This window comes from Sardina pilchardus, chromosome 4 (assembly GCF_963854185.1).
Source record: "Sardina pilchardus chromosome 4, fSarPil1.1, whole genome shotgun sequence".
Taxonomy (NCBI): Eukaryota; Metazoa; Chordata; class Actinopteri; order Clupeiformes; family Clupeidae; genus Sardina; species Sardina pilchardus.
In genome coordinates this window covers 2437810-2462139 of record NC_084997.1, presented here as the reverse complement: position 1 = coordinate 2462139, position 24330 = coordinate 2437810, and the positions used below count along the sequence as shown (strand labels likewise).

General features: G+C 37.9%; 1 protein-coding gene across 2 annotated transcripts in view; it reads right to left on the bottom strand.

Moving 5' to 3' along the window:
• dgkh (diacylglycerol kinase, eta) overlaps positions 1-24330 on the bottom strand; it is a 259266-nt gene that overhangs the window by 140348 nt on the left and 94588 nt on the right. For both annotated transcript variants that reach the window (XM_062533724.1, XM_062533723.1), the window contains exons 7-9: positions 16064-16170; positions 15135-15260; positions 14740-14842 (exon numbers count right to left, since the gene is read on the bottom strand). In XM_062533724.1, the coding sequence (XP_062389708.1) occupies positions 14740-14842; positions 15135-15260; positions 16064-16170 (336 nt within the window). The remainder of the gene's footprint in view (positions 1-14739; positions 14843-15134; positions 15261-16063; positions 16171-24330) is intronic.

Here is a 24330-nt window from a genome sequence, read left to right as displayed (position 1 = left end):
ACTGCCTTTGAATTAAGTTTGATCGGACTTTCAGTTCACAGAAGAAAGTTTCAAGACGCTAAGAAACACATGTTTGCCCCGTAGCATTAACGGTGACTTAATTTATTTCAAAAGGATATGACCTCATGAATCCTGTGGTTGTTTATGTGTTCTACTTGTCCTTTTTGACCTATAATGATTAGGGGATGCATCTCAGTTGTTAGATTTGCACATAACATTTTTGCATATAGGCTAGTCTTCTTTTTCTCGATTCTGCTCGGTTATGGGTCAAGAAAAAATATTTTTAATGATATCATATTCGGGTCATGTTTGGTCGGGTCGGTAAAAAAAAATATGCCGTTAATTTTTTTGTAATTTATAGGCCTATCGTACATAATTGTCTTTAGAAGAGAAAAACATAATTTGCAGCATTCTCACTGAAACGCGATTCTATTCCCCACATTTTGTCACGAACATGTATGCACTTGTTGTTTCTGCGTAGACAGACCCTCGGCTACACTTGACATTCAGTTGTGTTCTGTTCTCAGAGCATAGGCCTATGCTTTCTTTGTCTATGATCTGCAACTTTTTTCTCTAACTGCTGGCCTCCTCGACAGAAAATTCGGCTACTGAGCAGCGAAGTTGCCGATGCGATGCGTGCTTCTCAAGTCTGATAATTTGCCGCAAGATCGAATGGTGGAACCATGGACTGAAAGAAAAATAAACAAAAAGTTTCCCCAATCAGGAAATATTTCTTAGTTTAATGCCATCAAGGCATATAGCCTACAATTGGTATGAGCATGCAATGTGCGTCCTTGCGCAACTTATAAAGTGGCTCGTTGGAAAGCCGTACGTCTGCTCTTTCGTGCAATAAAGGTTTCATCTCGCTGCAATTTATAATCGCGGAGCAATGACGCACTCAATCGGGCTGGGTTTTGGTTTTGATTTTTGTCGTGGTCCATTGATGAAGACGTTAATAAAGAGTTTCTTAACCCTCTATGGTACGGTGTTGCCTGTAGGCAACATTTTGCCTTGTTGTAATACAGTTTTTGCCTATTGCTTACACACTAAAATCAAATGCTTACACCAAAGCCTCAATACCAAAAATTCTTGTATTATGCTTTACACACAGTGTAACCATAGCTTAAACACATTCTCTGCTTTGCACATTGTTTGCAATTCTGCAAAAAACTTTTTGCGAAACACTACACACATTTTCTTTCTGCAAAACCCTTTTTGCAAAGCACTACACACTTTTTCTTACATTAAACACTTAGTGCAAAAACAAAATCCCCTGATATCATTGGGAAAACACTTTGTTCAAAATGCTAAACTCATCTGCCAATTGCAAGCACTTACTTATACACCTGAAAACACGTGCACAGAAAACATAACACCAATCGGTCTGAACCTTAGCACTACAAATAGGCCTCAGGTAAGCCATTTTGAGAACTATGGGTGCCTCTCAACATCTCTCCTCGATATGTGACGTTCCACGGCATAACCAGTCGCAAGTCGCAACAGGCGTTTCTGAGAAAAATGGCCATTTATGTCACTTGTGCTAAAATCGTGGATTTTTTTTTGTAAGTGTTTTGAAACAGTGGGAGGTCTACACTGTACGGCCGTGAATACATTTCGCCGAAAAACTGACCTTTTGTAGTCTAAAAACGTGAGTTTGTTGAGGTGAGAAAGTTAGAGGAAGCAGGAAGTTAGAGGCGTCTCGTTTTTGCCGCTCTATTCCAATATTTACGGTAAATGCACTCATTGACAACCACCAAGCCATCCGCGTGCTGTGTCGTTGATACAAGTACCGTAAATCTTGTAATAGCGGCGACCTTACAAAGCGTTCGTGAGTGTTGAGCCGACGGTTAACTTCAGAGGCAGATTTCTCCGTTTTTCTATTGGCATGACAGGATGAACTCAACTCCTTTGAATGTTTATATTTCAGTAATATGACGTTCAATTCATTAGATATAGGTATCGTTTTGAAGGTTGATTATGCCCCTTCCTGAAAACGTAATAACTTTGATTTTGAAAATTTGGACATTGTGACTGATTTCGCCGTGGAAGGTCACATATATGACTGTAAACCATCCCACCTTCCTAACTGTATACTATTGTCTACACTGCACTATATCTTGAACTGTTTATGCACCACCTGCCTATACTGTGTGTATATCACATTGCACTTTCCTGTTTATTTTTTTAACCCATTCTTAATATAGAACAAAATCTGAGAAAGTGCAGTAACAACCTTATCTGATTTGACACAGAATGACCCAAATCACACTGAAATTTAAAATATCGTATGACAGTCACTAACTGTAAGGAAATTGAAGGATTTTTGAAGGATAAGTCTTTTTCTCAAAATAACTGCAGTAGAATATTGCTGCAGTACTGTTACTCAGTTATTAATTCATACTGTGGACTATAAATTAGTAACAGAGTGTGGCTCTTAAAGTAACACAGTGAAATGCTCTCACTGCAGTGCAATGTTTTTATTAAATGCACCAGGAACTGTGGGGATTTTCAGACAAAATGATGTTCAGGTATACACATGTACTGTACACAGAAGTGAATACTGAGCAACATACTGTGGTCAGTTAAGGGCTGTATATTCAAGATGTGCTGCATTCATTCCATTACAGCTATTTATAGTATGAAGCATGACAATGCAAGAGTGAGTGAGTACTGTATGTCAGTGTGTACTGAATATACCTATAACAAGTGTGCATTTTTTGCATGTGCCCATGAAACATTTATTTAAAGTACACCTGTTATCTAGATAACAGCTTACACGTATACAGCCTTTAAGTAGTGTGTGTGTGTGTGTGTGTGTGTGTGTGTGTGTGTGTGTGTGTGTGTGTGTGTGTGTGTGTGTGTGTGTGTGTGTGTGCGTGTGTGTGTGTGTGAGCAAGCCTTCATCTGTATAACTAAAATGATGCTGTAGTGTCGTTGGGATGGAGGTGCATTTCTTCTCAAATCAAGTCTAGTCCTCTCCCTCAGTCTTTCTTCAGCACCAAGAGAGAGGGAAAGGGAGGGGTGGTGGCGGGTGGGGGTGGTGGGGTGTAGTCACGAAGCTGCAACACGTGCCAGAAGCAGCCCAGAGCCAATTAAGATGCTGCTCTCCTCCAGAGCACTGAGCACATTCTCAGGAAGGGAATCTACACATGTGAGCTTCTGGGGTGGAGGATGGCAGATGGTGGATATTCTTATTACAGTCCCTTCCCTTGACAATTCCAGCTTGTTATTTACTATCTGTCTGTCTTTCAGTCTTTCTCGTTGAATACAGTGCCTATAGAAAATCATCTTTAAAAAAAAAATATATATTTTTCTAGTTTTATTTACAAATTTAGCTGTACAAAATAACAGGGTTGGAAAAGTCATCATACCCCTGATTTAATACTTTGTAGAGCTTTATTTTTCTTTAATTACAACCATCAATCTGTTTGGACATGTCTCTATTAGCTTTGCACACCTAGACTGGGGAATATTTGCCCAATCTTCCTTGAAGAATTGTTCAAATTCAGTAAAATTCGGTATGGAACAGCAATGGACTGCTCTCTACAAGTCAATCCACAGCTTTTCTACAGGATTTAAGTCAGGGCCCTGACTTGGCCAGTCAAGGACATTCACCTTCCTATCCTTAAGCCACTATGTTGTTCTTTTGGCAGTATGTTTAGGATCTTTGTTGTGTTGGAAGGTGAATGACCTGCCCATCTTCAACTGTCTAGCAGAGGGAAGCAGGTTTTCAAGAATTTGGGTGTACTTGGCAGCATCCATTTTCCCTTCTATCCTGACCAATTGCCCAGTCCCTGCTGAAGAGAAATATCCCCACAACATAATGTTGCCCCCACCATACTTCACAGTAGGTATGGTGTGTTTTGGGTGGTGAACTGTGTTTGGTTTTCACCAAACATAGCGCTTGGAGTTCGGGGCAAAAACACATCTGAAATATTCTGCTACATGTAGGAAAAGACTTCATGGTCAAATGAGACTAAGATTGAATTTTTTGGACTGAACTCCAGGTGGTATGTTTGGCAAAAAAAACAAACACAGTACACCACCCAAAACACACCATACCTACTGTGAAAGATGGTGAGGCAACATTATGTTATGGGGATGTTTCTCTTTAATGGGGACTGGGCAAAAGAGACATTTTTATTTTTTATTTTATTTATCCTTTATTTTACCAGGTGATAACCCATTGAGATAATTGAATCTCTTTTACAAGGGAGCCCTGGAGCAACAAGTACACAAGTTACACAGAAACATTGATGACAAGATAGACTAACATAGAAAGAGGACATGAAGACTAGACAGGTCAACAACAAACAGCAACTAAAGCCAATGACACAACATATCTGCTTTCAGCTCAGTTTTGTTATTGCAATGGAGCACTACACTGATATATAATATGTCTATAGGTTTATTATCAGTCATTATTAAATCTGTTCATTAACATCTGTCTCTACTGGACTAGAAATATCGAAATTATTGTCAAATGTATCCCTACCTAAAATCCAGCAAATAAAAGGCAAGTCAAGTCGTTTATTTATATTGCACATTTAACGCAACAGGGTTGACCCAAAGTGCTTAAAAAAAAATATTAAATAATAATAATAATAATGACAACAAAAATAATAGAAATAATATAATTCAAAATGCCTTCATAGTAAAAAAATAAAGAGTACATGAAATAATAATAATAATAATAATAATAATAAAGCAGTGGCAATTGTAATGAAATACCAATAATAACTAGAAATGCAATTCCAAGGAATTACCAGTGCATGAAAATGCAAAAATAGATAGATAATGTGGATATGGTTACTAAGGTGTAGCTAGGGTAAACATGGTGGTTGCATAGTTTACAGAGAGTTGATAGTGTGAAGGTAGACAGTTTAAAGCTGAAACATTCCAGTTCAAACTTAACTAATGATTTCTATTCCTGTTAAAATGATAACTATGGTAACAATGATAACCAGGTTGATTGTTAACTTAACTACTGATTTCATGCAGTTATGGTAAAAATGTTAACTATACTAACTATGCTCACAGTGCTAACCAGGTTGCTTAGCTAACGTAACTGATGATTTCTAGCAATAATGCTAAAAATGCTAACTATGCTAACAATGCTACAATTGCTAGCAACGCTAACCAGGTTGATTAGCTAACTTAGGTGATGATTTTTTGCAGTTTTGCTAAAAATGCTAACTATGCTAACAATGCTAACTATGCTAAAATGCTAACCAGGTTGATTAGCTAACTTAGTTAATCATTTCTAGCAGTTATGCGAAAAATGCTAACTATGCTAACAATGCTAACCATGCTAACTAGCTAACTTGCTAGTGAGGACTTTTATTTTGAAACATTTGTTGCTAGGGTATCCATGGTGGCCACTATCAGGAAACAAGAAGTTACTGCAGTATAATCATGTTCGTTGCTATGGAAATGGCCATAAACGCTTAATTTCAATGGTTGCTATGTTGGTTGCTAGGTACATGGAGGTTTCATGTAGTTGACTGGAGGCATAGTTGATGATAACTGACAGTTGGAATGGTTGAACAGTTAAATAGTTGAGTAGTTTCAATGGTTAAATGATTTAATATTGTATTATTGCAGTGAGGACTTTTATTTTGAAACAGTTGTGGACAGAGGAAACAGGATATGTAGTCTTCAGAGAGATTGTATGCTTAAAGCCTGAGAGAGAGAGAGCTGCTGCAGCTGGCCTGGCCACCTGGCATAAGATTCTAATTGCCCTATTATGATGTCATAATCGCAATGTTAAGTCTATGGGGAAATGTTTAATAGTTTTTAATTAATAGTTCAAAAAGTATAAAAGTTACAAATTTGAAAATTACAAAGCTCCCATGGCCTAAGTAAGACCTACGCAGCGCAGTTTGAATGAAGTTTCTACGTTAAACGGTTGAAGCTCCATTAAGAGCGTTAGAAGAATAATAATAATAATAATAACTAGAGAAAGCAATTCCAGGGAATTACGAGTGCATGAAAACGTAAACATTTCTGCTCAATGAAATATTGTTAGATAATATTTCAAATATCATTCAAGCACAAAGATAGAGATAAAGTAGAGAAAAGGTTGATGGGAGTTATAGTTGATGACAATTAACAGTGAATGGGCAAAAAGTTAAACAGTTGAGTAGTTCAAATAGTTGAGCTATTTATTAGAGAATTATTGTGTGAGGACTTTTATTTTGAAACAGTTGTGGGCAGAGGAAACTGTTGGTGGGATACATAGCTGATGACAACTGTAATTCGGAATGGCTACAGAGTTAAATAGTTGCATAGTTTTAATAGTTAAATTATTAAATACGGAATTATGGTAGCCTGACGAGCCAGACCCACATCAAGATGTAGGGTCTGGACACTCACCGTAGACAGGGCTCAATCGGAGGGGTGGGATAAACAGTTGTCTTTCAAATTCCCTCCCCCGCAATAGGAAAACGCTAAACGAATCATCTTGTTTTCAAGTAGCAGGATGCGTAACCTTCCCTCTCCACGCAATAGGATAACGCTAAACGAATCATCTTCTTGTTTTCAAATAACAGGATGCGTTACCGTCGCAACTTCTGGTCGCATGTCAGTCACCATTATGTTAAGCCCACCCACTGACTCTATACACGCTGTGATTGGCGTGAATTACATTTGCTGCCGCTAGGGGCGTCTAGATTTCTAGGCTAGAATTATGGCACTGATGGCTTATTTTGAAACAGTTTTGGGCAGAGGAAATAGGTGGTGGGAGTCATAGTTGAAGACAACTGGCAATTAAAATGGCTGAACAGTTGATTAATTGAGTAGTTTAAATGTTTAGTTATTTAATTGTGAATTATTGTAGTAAGGACTTTCATTATGAAACAGTTTTGGGTAGAGGAAACAGTTGGTGGGAGTCATAATTGATGAAATCTGACAGTTGGAATAGCGTAACAGTTAAATAGTTGAATAGTTTAAATAGTTTAATTAATTAATAGTGAATTTAGTTTCAGGCAGTAGAAACAGTTGGAGGGAGTCATAGTTGATGAAAGCTGACAGTTGGAATAGCCAAACAGTTAAATAGTTGAGTAGTTTAAATAGTTGAATTTAATTAATAGTGAATTTAGTTTTAGGCAGTAGAAACAGTTGGAGGGAGTCATAGTTGATGAAAACGGACAGTTGGAATAGCCAAACAGTTAGATAGTTGAGTATAAATAGTTGAATAGTTTAAATAGTTGATGACAACTGACAGTTAAAATGTCTGAACAGTTAAATAGTTGAGTAGTGTAAATAGTTGAATTATTTAATAGTGAATTTAGTTTCAGGCAGTAGAAACAGTTGGAGGGAGTCATAGTTGATGAAAACGGACAGTTGGAATAGCCAAACAGTTAAGTAGTTGAGAAGTTTAAATAGTTGAGTAGGCTAGTTTAAATAGTTGATGACAACTGACAGTTAAAATGGCTGAACAGTTAAATAGTTTAAATGGTTGAACGATTTGATAGTGAATTATGGTAGTGAGGATTGTTATTTTGAAACAGTTTTGGGCACAGGGAACAGTTGAATAGGATCTGTAGTCTTATCACAGCCAGACTGTATGCTTAAAAGCCTGAGAGAGAGAGAGTTCTGGCATACAGTAGGATTCTAGAAGCCTGAGAGTTCTGGGATAGGATTCTAAAAGCCTGGGAGAGAGAGTCCTGGCATAGGATTCTAATCGGTGATGTCATAATCACAATGTTAAGTCTATGGGGAAATTTTGATAGTTTTAATTAAATAGTTTAAAAAGTATAAAAGTTACAAAGTTGAAAAATACATGTCTCCAGTCACCTAAGTAAGATCTACGCGACACAGTTTGAATGAAGTTTCAAAGTTAAACCGTTGAAGCCGCATTAAACGCACAAAAAGCGTTAGAAGAATAAGAATAATAAGAACTAGAGAAAGCAATTCCAGGGAATTACGAGTGCATGAAAACTGAAACATTTCTGCTCAGTAAAATACCATAGATAATGTTTCAAATATCATTCAAGCACAAAGATAGAAGAGAAGTAGAGAAAAGGTGGAGGGGTGTCATAGTTGATGACAATTAACAGTTGGAATGAGCAAAAAGTTAAACAGTTGAGTAGTTCAAATAGTTGAGCTATTTAATAGAGAATTATTGTGTGAGGACTTTTATTTTGAAACAGTTGTGGGCAGAGGAAACTGTTGGTGGGATACATAGCTGATGACAACTGTAATTCGGAATGGCTAAAGAGTTAAATAGTTGCATAGTTTAAATAGTTACATTATTAAATACGGAATAAGGATTTTCGAAATTTTCTAATCACTGATTACATTTGGTGAAGGAATTGAAGGTGATGTGAAAAGTCACTTCAATGCGAAGTTTTTGATGGCTCTGGTCAACAGTAGAGAGACGACTCGGCTGAAACAAGTGTAGCGAAGTACAGGAGGTCAGGACGAGAGATTCAGTTGAGTTTGAAAAGCTCCTTTCAACAGTGTGAAGCGCGCGACTGACCGACGTCATAGAGTGCCTCTCATTCGTCTTTTATCGGTCCTCCCTTCCTTCCTCGGTCCTCGTCCTGACTGACCTAGATAGTTATAGATCAGTGGGAACGAGTCTGAAGGACCGAGCATCGAGGATCAAGGAGGGATGTTGAGAGAGACTGAAAAGGTTGTCCAAGTCAAGTCAGGCCAGCACATTTCACACTAATTTCACATTTCACACTAACAGAGTTGATCCAAAGTTCTTTAAAATAAACAATAATAGTGAAATGAATTATAATAAAGAAAAAAACATAAACTATAAAAATATCAGTTATAATGGGATTAAAAAAAAAAAAACATAAAGTAGATTAGGCTACAAGGATCATAGTAGTGAAATGTCGTTCGGTGTTCCGTTTTTTCTGTGCGAGGGTGAAAAAAGAATGATCAAGAAAAATGTTTTAGTAAATAGCAGGAGAGAGTATAATGTGGAGTGTGTGCCTACAGTCCATGTGAAAGTATGTAAAAATGCAGTTTATTTAGCCCTCTGCTTGTTCAGGCCTAAAAGAAAATAGTTACAGCAATCAAAATGATGGTAGAAAATACACAAAAAGAAAATAATATAGGCCTAATGTATTTAGAAATACACTATAGGCTATACTATATAGTGTAGCCTAATCAGCCCAATTATCAATAGTACGCCAATGGATGGACTGACAGTTAGAATAGCCAAACAGTTCAATAGTTGAGTAGTTTAAATGGTTGAATTAATTAATAGTGAATTATTTTAAGTGAGGACTCATGAAAACTGACAGTTGGAATAGCCAAACAGTTAAATAGTTGAGTATAAATAGTTGAGTAGTTTAAATAGTTGATGACAACTGACAGTTAAAATGGCTGAACAGTTAAATAGTTGAGTAGTTTAAATAGTTGAATTAATTAAAACAGTTAAATAGTTGAGTATAAATAGTTGAGTAGCCTAGTTTAAATAGTTGATGACAACTGACAGTTAAAATGGCTGAACAGTTAAATAGTTGAGTAGTTTAAATGGTTGAACGATTTGATAGTGAATTATGGTAGTGAGGATTTTTATTTTGAAACAGTTTTGGGCACAGGGAACAGTTGAACAGGATCTGTAGTCTTATCAGAGCCAGACTGTATGCTTAAAAGCCTGAGAGAGAGAGTTCTGGCATACAGTAGGATTCTAGAAGCCTGAGAGTTCTGGGATAGGATTCTAAAAGCCTGGGAGAGAGATTTCTGGCATAGGATTCTAATCGGTGATGTCATAATCATAAGGTTAAGTCTATGGGGAAATTTTGATAGTTTTAATTAAATAGTTTAAAAAGTATAAAAGTTACAAAGTTGAAAAATACATGTCTCCAGTCACCTAAGTAAGATCTACGCGACACAGTTTGAATGAAGTTTCAAAGTTAAACCGTTGAAGCCGCATTAAACGCACAAAAAGCGTTAGAAGAAGAATAAGAATAATAAGAATAAGTGGAATAACAATAGAGTGCATTTTTCATGCACTCTAATAAGAAAAAGCCTAGGAAGAACAGTACAGTGCATTTTCATGCACTGTAATAATAATAATAATAATAATAATAATAACAAAAAAAAATATCAGAAGTCATGAACTCAAAGTGGTAGTGAAAAATTAAACAAATAATAGTTGTGATTGTAGTGGTGATCATAGCGTTAATAATGAATTAAAATAAGCAAAGAAAATGGAAAATAAAAAGCTAGGGAACAGGATGGATTTTCAAGGTAAGGTAGGGCTGGACTTGATATAGGAAGGGAGCATATCCCAGAGCTGGGGACTGAGAGGGCCCAGTCCCCTTTGATGTTGAGGCAGGACAGAAAGACCTAAGGCGTATTCACACCTGCCTTGTTTAGTTCGATCAAAACGAACTCAAGTTCGTTTCTTCCTTGGCTCGGACCTTTTTGACTGGTGTGAATACAATCACTCGAACTCTGGTGCGGACCAAACAAGCAGACCGAGACCCAGCTGAGGAGGTGGTCTCAGAGCGGTTCCTATCGAACCCTGGTGCGGTTCGTTTATGGTGTGAAAGCAGCCCGACCTCGATCCGACCCAGTTGCAGAAATCTACCTTTTTTGGATTTGACGAGCTCCCGTAGTTTTTGCGCATTATGGGAAATGTAGGATAGCTCCGTGACGCACAACAGCTGTAAGCAGCAGTGGGCTAACGCTTTTTTGCCAACAATAATTTGATTTTGCATCTCCTACCCGTTCCGTCTTCCGTAGGCCTGCTGTTAGCATGTTGGACACACATGAGAGCTCTCTCAGCTGTTTTGCTGCACGTCTTCGTTGTTGCAAAATTACGAGCATGATATTGTTAAACTTGCATCAAACGGTCTTGACGCTCAAGCACTTCTGCAAAGCTGTAACTGTATAAACTATATTGCTAGGATAATAACGAGTACAGTACGCAAACATAGTATTTACGTGGGCCAACTTTGACTTTGGCTTCCTATTCTTCACCCCACCTACACGTTTACCAGCCAATGGTTGAACGACCTTAGCACATGTGCTTTTGTTTATAAATTCTGGTCCGGTTGCAATTAATCACAGTGTGAAAGCGAATCGCACTAAAAAGAAAAAAAGAAAACAAAAATGGTCCGGACCAAAGAAAGTGAACTAACGGACCTTCCTGGTGTGAATACACCCCTAGTGTTACAGCAAGGACTGGAACCAGTGTAGTTGAGACAACACTAGAGTAATGTGCCCTCGCTTCTTTGTTCCAGTAAATAATCTGGCAGCTGCATTTTGTAGTCTTGCTACAGTGGATTGGGTCAAACCAAAATAAAAATGATTACAGTAATCCAGCCTTGATGTGATGAAGGCATGAATGAGTGTTTCCAGATCCTTTGAAAATACAAATGGTTTTAATTTAGATATGATTACCCTTCATTATGCCCCTATGTTAAGTATCTTTGATACGATATGTCAATTCTCATCAAAGATGCTGTAGCTGATGTTTATAGAATTTCAAATCATGCAGAGATGAAGAGCTATCCAGACTAATCTGATAACTACATGTATCATACAGCTTTTCACAATTCTAGTAGAACTCTCAATTGACCGTTAGCAAAAGCCGCGCCCCCTAGTTATTGTTACTACGCCCGTCAAACAAATGAGAACCCAAAATGTATTAGAGTGAGCCTGAAGAAAAATCTAGGTTGCACTGGTGCACCTGACACTGCTTGGGTGAAAGCATACATTTCTTTCGCAAGTTTCATTGTAGACTATAAACCACCTCTCCTGGGCCCTCTTTCTCTCGCTCTCACTCTCTCTCTCTCTCATGCGCGCTCAATGGACACGCCCCTCGACATGCAGTTTTAATCATAAAACATTCACAATCGTAAAAGCAAATGACGACTAGCTACATTATTAAATCCGGTTAGCATCACAGCATGCCGCACAAATTTGATTAAAAATAATTCATTCACGTTGACTGATCATCTCAGTGTTTTTCAACTCCAAGACTCAAAAGGTTTTGGATTAATGCAGCAGGGTTCAGATGCAAAACCCTCTAAATCCGTCTGACCACTTTTCTTTTAAATTAACATTTTGTATCAGGCTCCTATAGGGTTTTGCATACGAATCAATATTTCAGACCAGGAAGACATCTGTATTTAGCGAGTTTTGAAGCTTGAATTAACTTACAGCCTAGGCCTATGAAGCATTCACACCATTATTATCTCATTTTTTACAAAAGTGCAGAGGCTTTTGCATCTGAACTCTCCATGACACGACAGAAAGAGCTGCAATATGCAGTGGAGGGATGTTCAATGTAAAATGTTAAAATAAGCAAAGACGGGAATATTACAGCAATCGAGTAGTATACCGATAGAAAGCGATCTTGCAATGCAATCAGCATATGGGCCAGTATTTCTGCACTGCGGGTAAGTAGCCCATTTTTTAAATTGGGATCATAAATACACAGTAGCACAATGCCAGATAGCTAAAAGTTGACGTTCAACTAGCAACCACCACCCGAGAGCAAAACGCACCACCCCCTTGTTACTACCATACATAACAACATGGTTAGCACTTGGTAGTTTGCAAGTATGTTATGACTTTGCAGACAGCAAGTGTTGATTTGTTGGTCTTTGGTGAAATGTTGAGCACTGCTCTCACAATGCTAGATGTAACCACAACTGTAACGTTCAGTATTACAGATTTTACAGCATCTAATGACCATCAAACACTTGCTAAAATTATCTGTGTGGATAGCAACATTATCATTGTTAGGCGAACAGCTAGCAGGCTGCCTGCATTTCCTACTACGGGATATTAAGTAGGTAGCTATACTGATCAATTAGTGTTCTAACTTTACTACTGTCATATATAATGCTATAAAAAAACACAAATGTTAACTGTTAAATACAGTTTTACAGAGTGTGTGTACTTAGCTATTTAAACTACTTATTGATAATTAATATGCTAGCTTTATTGCTTACCTTTGAGCAGACGTACCTCCAAGCAGTTTCGTACCTGTATCTTTCAACACTGATGTGTACTTCGTCACGGTAAAATGTCATTTTAGGTAGGTAGCTAATTTAGATACACTTAAGGTGAGGGTGCTTGTGTTTCTTTACGAATCTGCCGTCTTAGTGTGTAAAGAGATTAATGTTAAGTGCCACATACATGTAAGAGGGTGATAAAGGGTTGCTGATATGGAAAGTTAAGTGACATATGAGGTGAGGTGTCGTTCTGATATGGAAAGTTATGAATCTTTGAGACATTTAGCTGTGATTGAGGTCTCCCACACTGCTTAATCCATGGTTGGCATCTTTCCACTTGGGGTTTGCGCTTTGGAAAGGCGAATTAACGTCCCATCCCTCTAAACTTTTGGGGTACCTGGTGTATGACTTCCTCGTGCCATAGGCACATCATTGCACCGTCTTGCTGAATTCTCAATGTTTGACGGGTGTCCGTCGACTTAGTTACCGTTGCTGAGCTAGGATTGGACAATGGCCATTCGAGGGCGGGGTTTTGCGAACAGTCAATTGACTTGAATAGGATTTCCCAACGGATTTCTATTTTGAATGCACACACAAATGATCAGAACACCCTTTACCATTTAAGGCATTATACAGAAATTATTTTAATTAATACATAAAACTAGCTAAACATGCTAACTATGTTAGCAATGCTAACCATGTTAACGATGCTAACCAGGTTAATTAGCTAACTTAGCTAATGATTTCTAGCAGTAATGCTAAAAATGCTAACTATGCTAACAATGTTAAATATGCTAGCAATGCTAACCAGGTTGATTAGCTGACTTAGTTGATTATTTCTAGCAGTTATGGTAAAAAATGCTAACTATGCTAATAATGCTAACGAGATTGATTAGCTAACTTAGCTAACCATTTCTAGCAGCTATGCTAAAAATGCTAACTATGCTAACAATGTTAACTAGCTAACTTGCTAGTGAGGACTTTTATTTTGAAACAATAGTTGATAGGGTATCCATGGTGTCCACTATCAGGAATAAAGAAGTTACTGCAGTATAATCATGTTGGTTGCTATGGAAACTTTCATAAACGTTTGATTTTAATGGTTGCTATGTTGGTTGCTAGGTACGTAGAGGTTTCATGTAGTTGGCTGGAGGCATAGTTGATGATAACTGACAGATGAAATGGTTGAACAGTTAAATAGTTGAGTAGTTTCAATGGTTAAATGATTTAATAGTGTATTATTGCATTGAGGACTTTTATTTTGATACAGTTGTGGACAGAGGAAACAGTTTAACAGGATATGTAGTCTTCACAGAGAGATTGTGCCTAAAGCCTGTGAGGGAGAGAGCTGCTGCAGGTGGCCCTGGCCACCTGGCATGGGATTCTAATTGCTCAACGACCCGATTGTGATGACATAGAGGCCAATGTTAACAATGACAATTGTGCTTTTGTTCTTTGTTCACCGATATAATAATTTGCGTTTACCAATAAATGGTCCATCATGTTCTTGTTCTCAATAACTTTGAAATCACATATCTTCCACATTAGCTACCTAAAGGTGAGTAACTATTGTGAGTGACTCGATATACTCTTCTCTTCAGCCCAAGACAGAACAAATGCCATGGCATGTGGTAAGGTGTTTAATACACTTACCTGTAATATACTTTGTTATCTATGACCATAGCCTATAATTAACATTAACTCATTAAGTGAAAGCGGAAAAGTTTTTGCTTGATACATCATGTAAGCACTGAGGGTTTACTTTTTAGGAAAAGCATTTTAAAAATCAACATGGTCAGCATACCATCTGAATCAATACTGTTGAGTGCAGTGGGTGGGATGATGGACACTTTGCACTGTCCAAGTGGACATTTCCGTGGGTAAAGATCCATGCAGGCCGTGTGCACCTGTCCAAACACAGGTAATGTGAACACTGTTAATCGCTAAACATCCACTTAAAAAAGAGCTTGACATTAACATTAAAATTAGGTTTCACATTGTCTAAAACTTAAAACAGTTGAACCCACTGGAAATTAATATTTGCAGGTAATATGAGATAAATACTACATTTTTCAGTCTCATATTAACCCAAGAAATCTCTTCTCTACATTAAACCATTAATTTATCTATGTCCTGCGATCATTAAGTCAGCTCTACAACACCTATCCATGAATTTATTAAAAAACATGAAGATCTTACCATGGCCTTGCACCACAAGCAGCGCCAGTCCTGCAGGCGAAGAACACTGCCACAAGTTTTGTCACACACTGCACACTTGGCACTGACAGGTAAGTTCCCCTCCAACCATTGATGTGGCATTGCAATCTACAGAATAGGAAACTCTTTAGCTTGATCTTTCCTCTGCTCCCTCCCCAATTTCTCCCTAATAACTATAGGCCTCATTCACCAACCGTTCTTACGAAGAATGTGTTCTTAAAACCCACTTCAGTTCTTATGAAGATTTTGGCATTCACCAATGTTGTCTTGTTCCTAGATAAGAACAGAATCTAAAAACACTCAAGAGCACTCTTGACGTTTGTGCCAAATAAATGGTTATTGTATTTTCATAATTTCTGCAGGTGTAAAATAGAATAGAATTTAAATGACAATGATACGTTTTATGATTTATTATTGTGATTTTTTTAAATAAAATAAATTCCACTATTTTAAAATGACATATTTTGAAATCAATCCATTCAATAAGTCATACTTTTGACTTTTATACCAGCTACTTCCTATAACAACTAATTTGCTGTTCAATTCCTGCAGCAGTGCTTTTACTTCAAAACAGGTGTCATACACGGTAATCAAACAGTCAAAATAAAATCTGGTGCCTCAGCCTCAATATGTGTGCACACGGCCCTGCAGTATCATGCCCTTTTACAGGGATTGACAGAGTGTTTACCTATGCTAATAAAAAACAATTGATAAGAACAGAAATACGAATGATTCTGAGGTTTAAGAACACCTTTGTGAATCTGCTTAAGAGCTTTCATAGGACCTTCTTAAGAACACAGTTAAGAAAATTCTTAGGAAGATATTTGGTGAATGAGGTCCTATGTTCTGTGCATAGACAATGGCATTTCTGCTAAGTGGTGGACTGCATATTTCCAGACTGTACTTCTTACCCCATCCTCATCCTCGATAATATCTTTCCCAACTGAAGCCAAGGTTGTCCATTTACAGTTATTAGTGGCCCTCACGGCACATCTCTTGTGGGCTTTAAATTTACACACTGTAAGGGGGAAAAGCAGTGTTTAAGTATTGATTTATACAAGATATAAATAAGAACTTGAAGGTAGGGAGGGGGATAAATTGATAAGGTAATAAATGTACATATGTCTTGTAAACTATACCCATTCTGGTAACACTTTACTTGACGGGTTCATTCATAACACATTAATAACAGCTGTCATGAACTGCACATGAAGCATTCATGACTGATTCATGAAACATGACTCAACATTCATACCAACACTTTCATGAATGTGGAAGACAAAACGGCGAAAACTTGTCAAAATAAAAGTCCAACAATCTAGCAATCAATATACAGGGTATTATGAATCCTCTCCAGCGTTTATAAACATCTCACGAATATTTTATGAAGTCTACTTCAAATGTCACTTTACTATACGAGTTGTGAAGTATTCATCATACTGGGAAGTGAACTACTGACTAGGGTTGGGTATCGTTTGGGTTTTATCCGATACCGGTGCCAAATCGATACTTTTAAAACGGTGCCGGTGCCAAAACGGTGCCTGAACCGGTACTTTTTTTTACAATGAAATGGTCTAGCATGAATAGGCTATGTGCACGGAAGGCTGTTCAAGCACCTCATTTGTTTCCGGCATTAGCTGTGTTGTATCTGCATCTTATCTTATATTTAGCTCCTTATATGTTCACTCCAACAAGATATGCTACCCCAATAATAACAATTTTAGCACACACAAAATATGAAATTGAACTGTTACTCAATTTACAATCACTATCTCATTGCTTCTATGCATAATATATTTAAATGTTATAACAGCTTGCCATGGGTGCAAACACAATGGTAAGCTCTGCTTTCATGTTCATCCAATATAGGACTAGGTGGCTTGCTATATAATAAGGGTAGGCTATGTTAAAATGGCTTGCCATAGAACTGCCAAGACAAACGCATTTCTAAGTAATCTAATGTAACGTTGAGGGATCTGCTTTCAAGTTCGTTCAGTGTGTTCCCAAATGCTTCAAGAAATATGTCTTCACTCATATCACGGAATAGTTTTAAACATGTTACATATGCTGATGTTGAAGTGTTTTGATTCCCAGCGCTTGTAGGCATTTTAAAAAAAAGCAACTAGTAGCCAATGCGCTAACTCTGCATGAGCAGCTTAATTAGCGATACCTACGGCGGAGATGGTTAGCCTATTTGACAGCTCAGGGATATCAACGCAGAGGTATGTTTATAACCTGCATATTTATGGTTTTGCAAGCTAACATTTAGCGTGATCTTTATATTCATTATGATACTATGTTGGCCTCATGCATATGAAAAAATAATGTAATGTAGGCTAATTATAAAGGAACACACGAACGTCTTCACATTACAATAACATTTGTAATGCTGATAACATTTCAAATAGATCCCAGTTAGCTCATTAGCAAGGTTATTGAGTAAAGTATGCTATACTGTTGATGTTGTTTCATAGCCTTTTCTGTGCTGTGAGATTTTGACAAGAGCTACTTGACATGGGCTCACGTGAGCTCTCAAACACTGTCCTCTAATCTACGGTGTGTGGTGCATCCCTCTGCTTTAAGCATCTAGTGTTTATGTTAGCTAACTGTATCTGGATGTGGTGCTATCATAGCAAGAAGTTAGATATGGCGCATGACGTGCAGTGACGTATCGTATTTTAAAAAAAAAAAAAAAAAAAAAATGCCATTTAAAAGAAGCACCGAAATGAGGCACCGAAATTCACGTTGTTATTCGGTATGGTATACCGTTTGCATCGGCACCGGTTCCATACTAGAACCGTGTTTCGGTGCCCAACCCTACTACTGACCATCTGTGGACCTCTGAATGGTTGGACATTCCTGTTTTATATATTATGGATATATACAGTCATTGGTGTAGACAATTATGCATTACTATCATAAAATAAACAAACAGACAAACAAAAAACTAAATTCTCCTGGACATTGGACTTCCCCGTTGACTAAGATGTGACATGATCAGGTTGGCTAAAACAAAAAAGACAGCAATGCTGCTTTGCGATTGATGGACTTTTATTTTGACAAGTTTTTGACGTTTTGTCTTCCACATTCATGAAAGGGTCGGTATGAATGTTGAGTCATGTTTCATGAAACAGTCATGAATGCTTCATGTGCAGTTCATGACAGCTGTTATGAATGTGTTATGAACAAATCCGTCAAGTAAAGTGTTACCAAAATTCTCAAGTGACCGTAAATTTTACGTGAGTTTACTTACTTACTTACTAAAAGGTCTTCCCTTTCTCCCACCTAAGTGGAAAACTATCGCCCGATCTCACATATACAGTGCAACCGGAAAGTTTTTAGATCCTTTCGAGTTTTCCACATTTTGTTATGTTTCCGACTCATCTTAAAATGGCTTCAATTTTCTCATCAATCTACACACAAATACCCCACCACTGAATATTCCATTTACATAAGTATTCAGACCCTTTGTTATGACACATGCAATTGAGCTCTGGTGCATCCTAGATGTTTCTACAACTTGAGTCCACCTGTGCCTTAATTAATTCATTGGCCATTATTAGGAGAGGCAGACATACAGTGCCTATAGAAAGTCATCATACCCTTTTGAAATAGTTACTTTTTTTGTCTTACAGCCTGAAATCAAAACCCATTTTAAAAACAATCTTTTTCAGTTTTATTCACAAATGTAGCTGTACAACATCAAAATAATGAAAAGAAAGTCAAAAATTCATAAAAAATGAAAAACTAGAATAACAGGGTTGGAAAAGTCATCATACCCCTGACTTAACACTTTGTATAGCTTCCTTTTGCTTTCATTACAGCCCTCAATCTGTTTGGATATGTCTATTATAGCTTTCCACACCTAGATTGGGGAACATTTGCCCAATCTTCCGTGCAGAATTGTTAAAATTCAGTCAAATTCTGTAGGGAATGGCGATGGACTGCTCTCTTCAAGTCAATCCACAGATTTTCTATAGGATTTAAGTCAGGGCTCTGACTTTGCCACTCAAGGCTCACCATCCTATCCTTAAGCCACTACTTTGTTCTTTTGGCAGTATGTTTAGGATCTTTGCCGTGTTGGAAGCCGAATGACCTGCCCATATTCAGCTGTCTAGCAGAGGGACGCAGGTTTTCCTCAATCATTTGGGTGTACTTGGCAGCATCCATTTTCCCTCCTATCCTGACCAACTGCCCAGTCCCCACTGAAGAGAAACATCCCCACAACATAATGTTGCCCCCACCATGCTTCACACTAGGTATGGTGTGTTTTGGGTGGTGTACTGAGTTTGGTTTAGTCAGTGGCTGCGTCTTGTTGTTGCATGGCAACCATTCATATGGACGGAATATATTTCTTGGCGGAAGAATGATTAGTATGAATACATCGTTACATTTTTCGTTGCTGTGCCTTTGTTTCATGAAATCTTGCTAGATTGACGTAGTAACGGTTTTTGAAAAGCAATAAGCCACTCGAGTCTGTGGTTTATACTTAGTTAAGTAAGGGATAATGACACGGCGTTCAGTTATACAAAGTTCATGCACGTTCTAGATGGTAATACGGCCCGACCCGAAGCGGAGGAACCAGGCAGCAGTGGAATAATAATTAATATACAAGTGTGATATGCCCAAAAAAGTGGAGCTCCTTCATACATGCACAATTACCGGAAAAAAATGAATGCAAACACTGCATCACAATATGAAAATCAACTAAGCAGTTGTATAACAATGAATAACTGCATAGTGCAGGGCCGGCCCGCCGCTTAGGCAGTATAGGCAAATGCTAAGGCGCCGCACATCCAGGGGGCGCCAGAAATGGAGGGGGAAAAAAGTGTAACTTCCACTATTCTTAAAACTGATATTACAATGTCTTAATAAGCCCCCACCCCCTTCCCTGAGATTACCTGTGATGGGCGAAAAACTTCACTGTCGGATTGCTCAGAAAGTTCTAGTCACAGGCGTGACAGAGCACGATTTTAGCTTTCCTATGGTATTATGTAGGCCTAGGCTACTAGTTGCTGTGATAAACGTTTCGCAAGAAAAAACAACGTGAATGCTACATAACATGAAATGTAAAACAATCTGCACATTAGGCTACTGCGAAGGCCAACAAAATGCAAAATGCACACCCATTCTTCTGTGTTGAATTGCTCACGAAGTTCTAATCACAATGATAGCATAATACATATCACCTGACAGAGAACGGTCTTAGCTTTCCGATGGTATTAAATACTAGTTGATATAATAAACGGTTTGCGAGAAAACCAATGTGAATTTAGGCTACATTAAATGTAATCATTTTTAATCCATCTATTACTCTCAGTGGAATCTCTCAATAGCCTACATGACAAACCATATATCAAAATAAACGACAGACCAAATACGAGGATATGAAGCATTCATTTGTACAATAAGCCATTCCCGAGTAATCCAGTTTTTAAATTGCAGCACATTTCTACTTGGTTTTGAACATTTATTTAAACGATATAGAATTACATCGAAAACATAAACATTGCTTCCAGATATTCCTATGCATTATGCCTATTAAATTAGTCGAAAACCATGGCTAAAGCCTCACGTTCTTAAAGTGGAAGGCACTGAATTCGACCTACAGTGTAATGACATTAAAGATAAATATAAGTCGATATGACAATCGTGTCAAATTCAAGTCAAAATAAAAATCAATATGAAATAGTTTACTTATACTGTATGTATAAATGTGTATGTATAAATATGGCAATAGCCTATGAATTTCAAAATGTTTGAGATACAAACAAATTATAGTGTGTTGGGGGATTATGTGCCTTATAATGTCTTTGATCTCCACTGGTGTGGTGGGGGGCTCCACAATCAAATCAAGAAAGTATTACAATTCTTGACTTGATATCATTTTTAAATTGTGACACATTACAATTATTATCATGTATTATCTATTTTTATTTTCATAGATAGCCTACCCATTATCTATGATTATGTAAGTAACTATTATTGTATTGAATGTGAGTTATCTACAACACCACTACAAATGGCACTGGGAAACCTATAGGCATACTGTTATATTTATTCACCTGGGCCCGTATTCACAAAGAATTTTAGGGCTAAAAGTAGCTCCTAACTGGCGAATTTAGGGAGGAACTCCTAAAAATAATGGGCGTGTCACTCCTAACTTTATGACTCCTAATTTTTTTCACTAAAAGTTATTCACAAAGCATTCTAAGCCTAAAAGTAGCTCCTAAGTCTAGGACAGCGTAAAAGAACTCGAGAGGACTTCTAACTCACTAAGACCTATTCACAACCCGCTTTTAGTGGCATTTCACGTCGCGATGTTTTGAAATGACCGTGCAGTGCAGGAGCTCGCTGTCATGCAAGGGAATAAATGTGCATTGCAACTAAGGATGCAAATGCAATAATGCCACCGACAACCAAAACCACCATTGCATGTAAACTAAATGTAACGTCTCATTGTGCCTAATTAAATTAAATCGCTTCTCCTCTTTGCAAATATAGGCTACGTGTTTTCATACAGATTAATTTAAAACATGTTGCAAAGATACTGCTCCAGTCCATAGTGTTTCATTAAGCCTAGGCTTGCTTTACTCTTTATTCATTAAGGCTATGCCTATTTAATCATCTTCCATCCTTCACAGCCCGACATAGCGCACGCATTCTCACCAGCTAAGACCTAACACCTGTCACTCAACTCGTCATTGTAGGGGAGGTTTGCCATCATTCCCGCGTTATAATCACCAGCCAATCAAGGTGGTCACTTTCATCAAGCTCGTGCATGAGTAATGACGTCAACCATAGCAACGAAGACTCACTTATAGTTTAGGAGTGGGCGTTTCTCCTTACTAAAAGTAGGTCTGAAAGGCTTTGTGAATAACCTTTATGGGAAAACTCCTAACTAAAATCTTTTAGCGCGATTTAGGAGTACTCTTAGTGGTAAGATAAAATGCTTTGTGAATACGGGCCCTGGTTCAACAACTGTCACATGTTATAGCCTATGTACTATAGGCTATTGGCCCCATGTGTCTGTCAAGGGGCCTGCACTAAAAGATTGTGCTGATACCTTTTGCACCCATTTTTTGTTGCCTCCCAAAGATGACAACCTGGTAACCCCTCTAAGCTATTGATATCGTGTTTCATATGTTCAGTTCACTATTTGTTGTATTTGTTTCTTTAAGGCTTTCTAAGTAGTCTGAATGTGCTTTGCTTTATTTTCATATGACAATGTTCAAGACAAAGCTCAGTGTCTTGTGAGTGTATGTACACTAGCAGTGTAATTTACTGTGATGCAAGGGGGCGCTACCTAAAATCTTGCCTAGGGCGCCAAATTGGCTAGGGCCGGCCCTGGCATAGTGATTCATGTAACAGTGCAGTGGTCATTCCTCAAAGAAAACAGATATGGGCTCCATAGTCATGTGCTAGTAGCCATAGTTTTGCATATCAACTAACAATAGGGAAAATTGAGTCACATACTGTACACCAAATTATTTTGCTGTAGGCCGACTTGAGTGAGAAATGGTTAAACTTGCCCTACTCTCCCCTCTCGACAATGTCATGGCATTAAATCTAGCTTTATCTTCTGTGTTACGCATATCACAGTTTAGAAAAAAAAAACATATAAAAGAAGTTCACAGAACCATACAACACCCAAACACACACACACACTCTCTCTCTCTCTCTCTCTCTCTCTCTCTCTCTCTCTCTCTCTCTCTCTCTCTCTCTCTCTCTCTCTCTCTCTCTCTCTCTCTCTCTCTCTCTCTCTCTCTCTCTCTCTCTCTCTCTCTCTCTCTCTCTCTCTCTCTCTCTCTCATACAGTTTTCATCTCTAAGTGAATGAGATCCAATAAGCTAATGGCTACTGTAGCAGTTCATAGTTGATTTCCTCTTGTAAATTGCATTGCAGGTTTAATTGGATTAAGCATACTCATCTTGCTGGGTCTAGAGAGAAAAAAAATTGCACACTTGTTGTGTGCCCACCTCTTGAGGAACGAGTCGACCTACATGTCACAAAAGAGTTACTTTCTACAACAGCTAATCAAATATCAGATGTAAGCAAGCAAATGTAGCACTCACTCTAAAACATAACCTCTATTGAAAACAAACCTTTATTGACGTATAACCTTTGAAGGTTACAGGACATTATACATCTATATCTGACTATTAATCTCATTCTATGCATAGCAGCTACTTTAAAGCAACATTATGCATGTTTCTTTCACTAAAGTCCTTACAGTCAAGACTCACCACTTGGCAGCCATGTTGGCAACACCTCTGGAAAGCTATTTTGGGCAAGCAGCATTGGGTACCTATCGAAATGGATCTTTAAAACTACATAGGATTGTCAAAAGACATTTGAGCTACACCACATGAATCATTTTAATGTCAAAAAAGGTGTGACCAGTTTTCCCCAATCACTAAAATAGAGCTAAACATCTTAAGCTGTGCCGTCTCGCTGGTTACATAAGCATTATATTTTTTAGTGTGACTATTGTTTTGGTAATGATGGAAATAAACAGAATGTTCAAGTGAGGCAAGACAACATTTATGCTGTCTCCAATAATGTGATTGGCTCTTTATTATTGGGATCAGTGCTTCTGTGCGTAGCTTTACAGAATTATCGATTCATTTTCTCATCATTGGTTTATCGTCTTCCTTTCTCTTTGTTTCTACAAAGTTTTCATAACATTCACAAATATTTCTAATGATATCTCATGTGAAGGAGAGATAAACAAAAGTGTTTCCCCATAGCTGGAGAGGCTTGTCCCTAAGTGGACGTGAAAGTCATGAAAATGTGGCCGGCACGTTCATAGCAATCCAAACTATTCTCATCTCTACTAGCATGCTTGATAGAACAGAACGGGCCGGTTTCCCAAAGCTTTTTTTAGACTGGTCTGTGATGTTATACCGGTCTTAATTTTGCTTATAAACACACTAAACTTACCATGACCCTCTTCTTTATCCTGTCTATCCCTCCTTCCATATCCCTTGACTTCATTTGACTCTACACATTTATTATACTCTTGCAAAATAGACTCTGTAGGTTCCAGTGATTTTAGAAGACTGCACTTTCTATTGTGCTTAACAACGCCCCTCAGCTGTTCGAAAATCACTGGAACCTACAACCTCTCAGGTATATACTAAATTCTAACATCAGGAGTATACATGTGAGAACATTC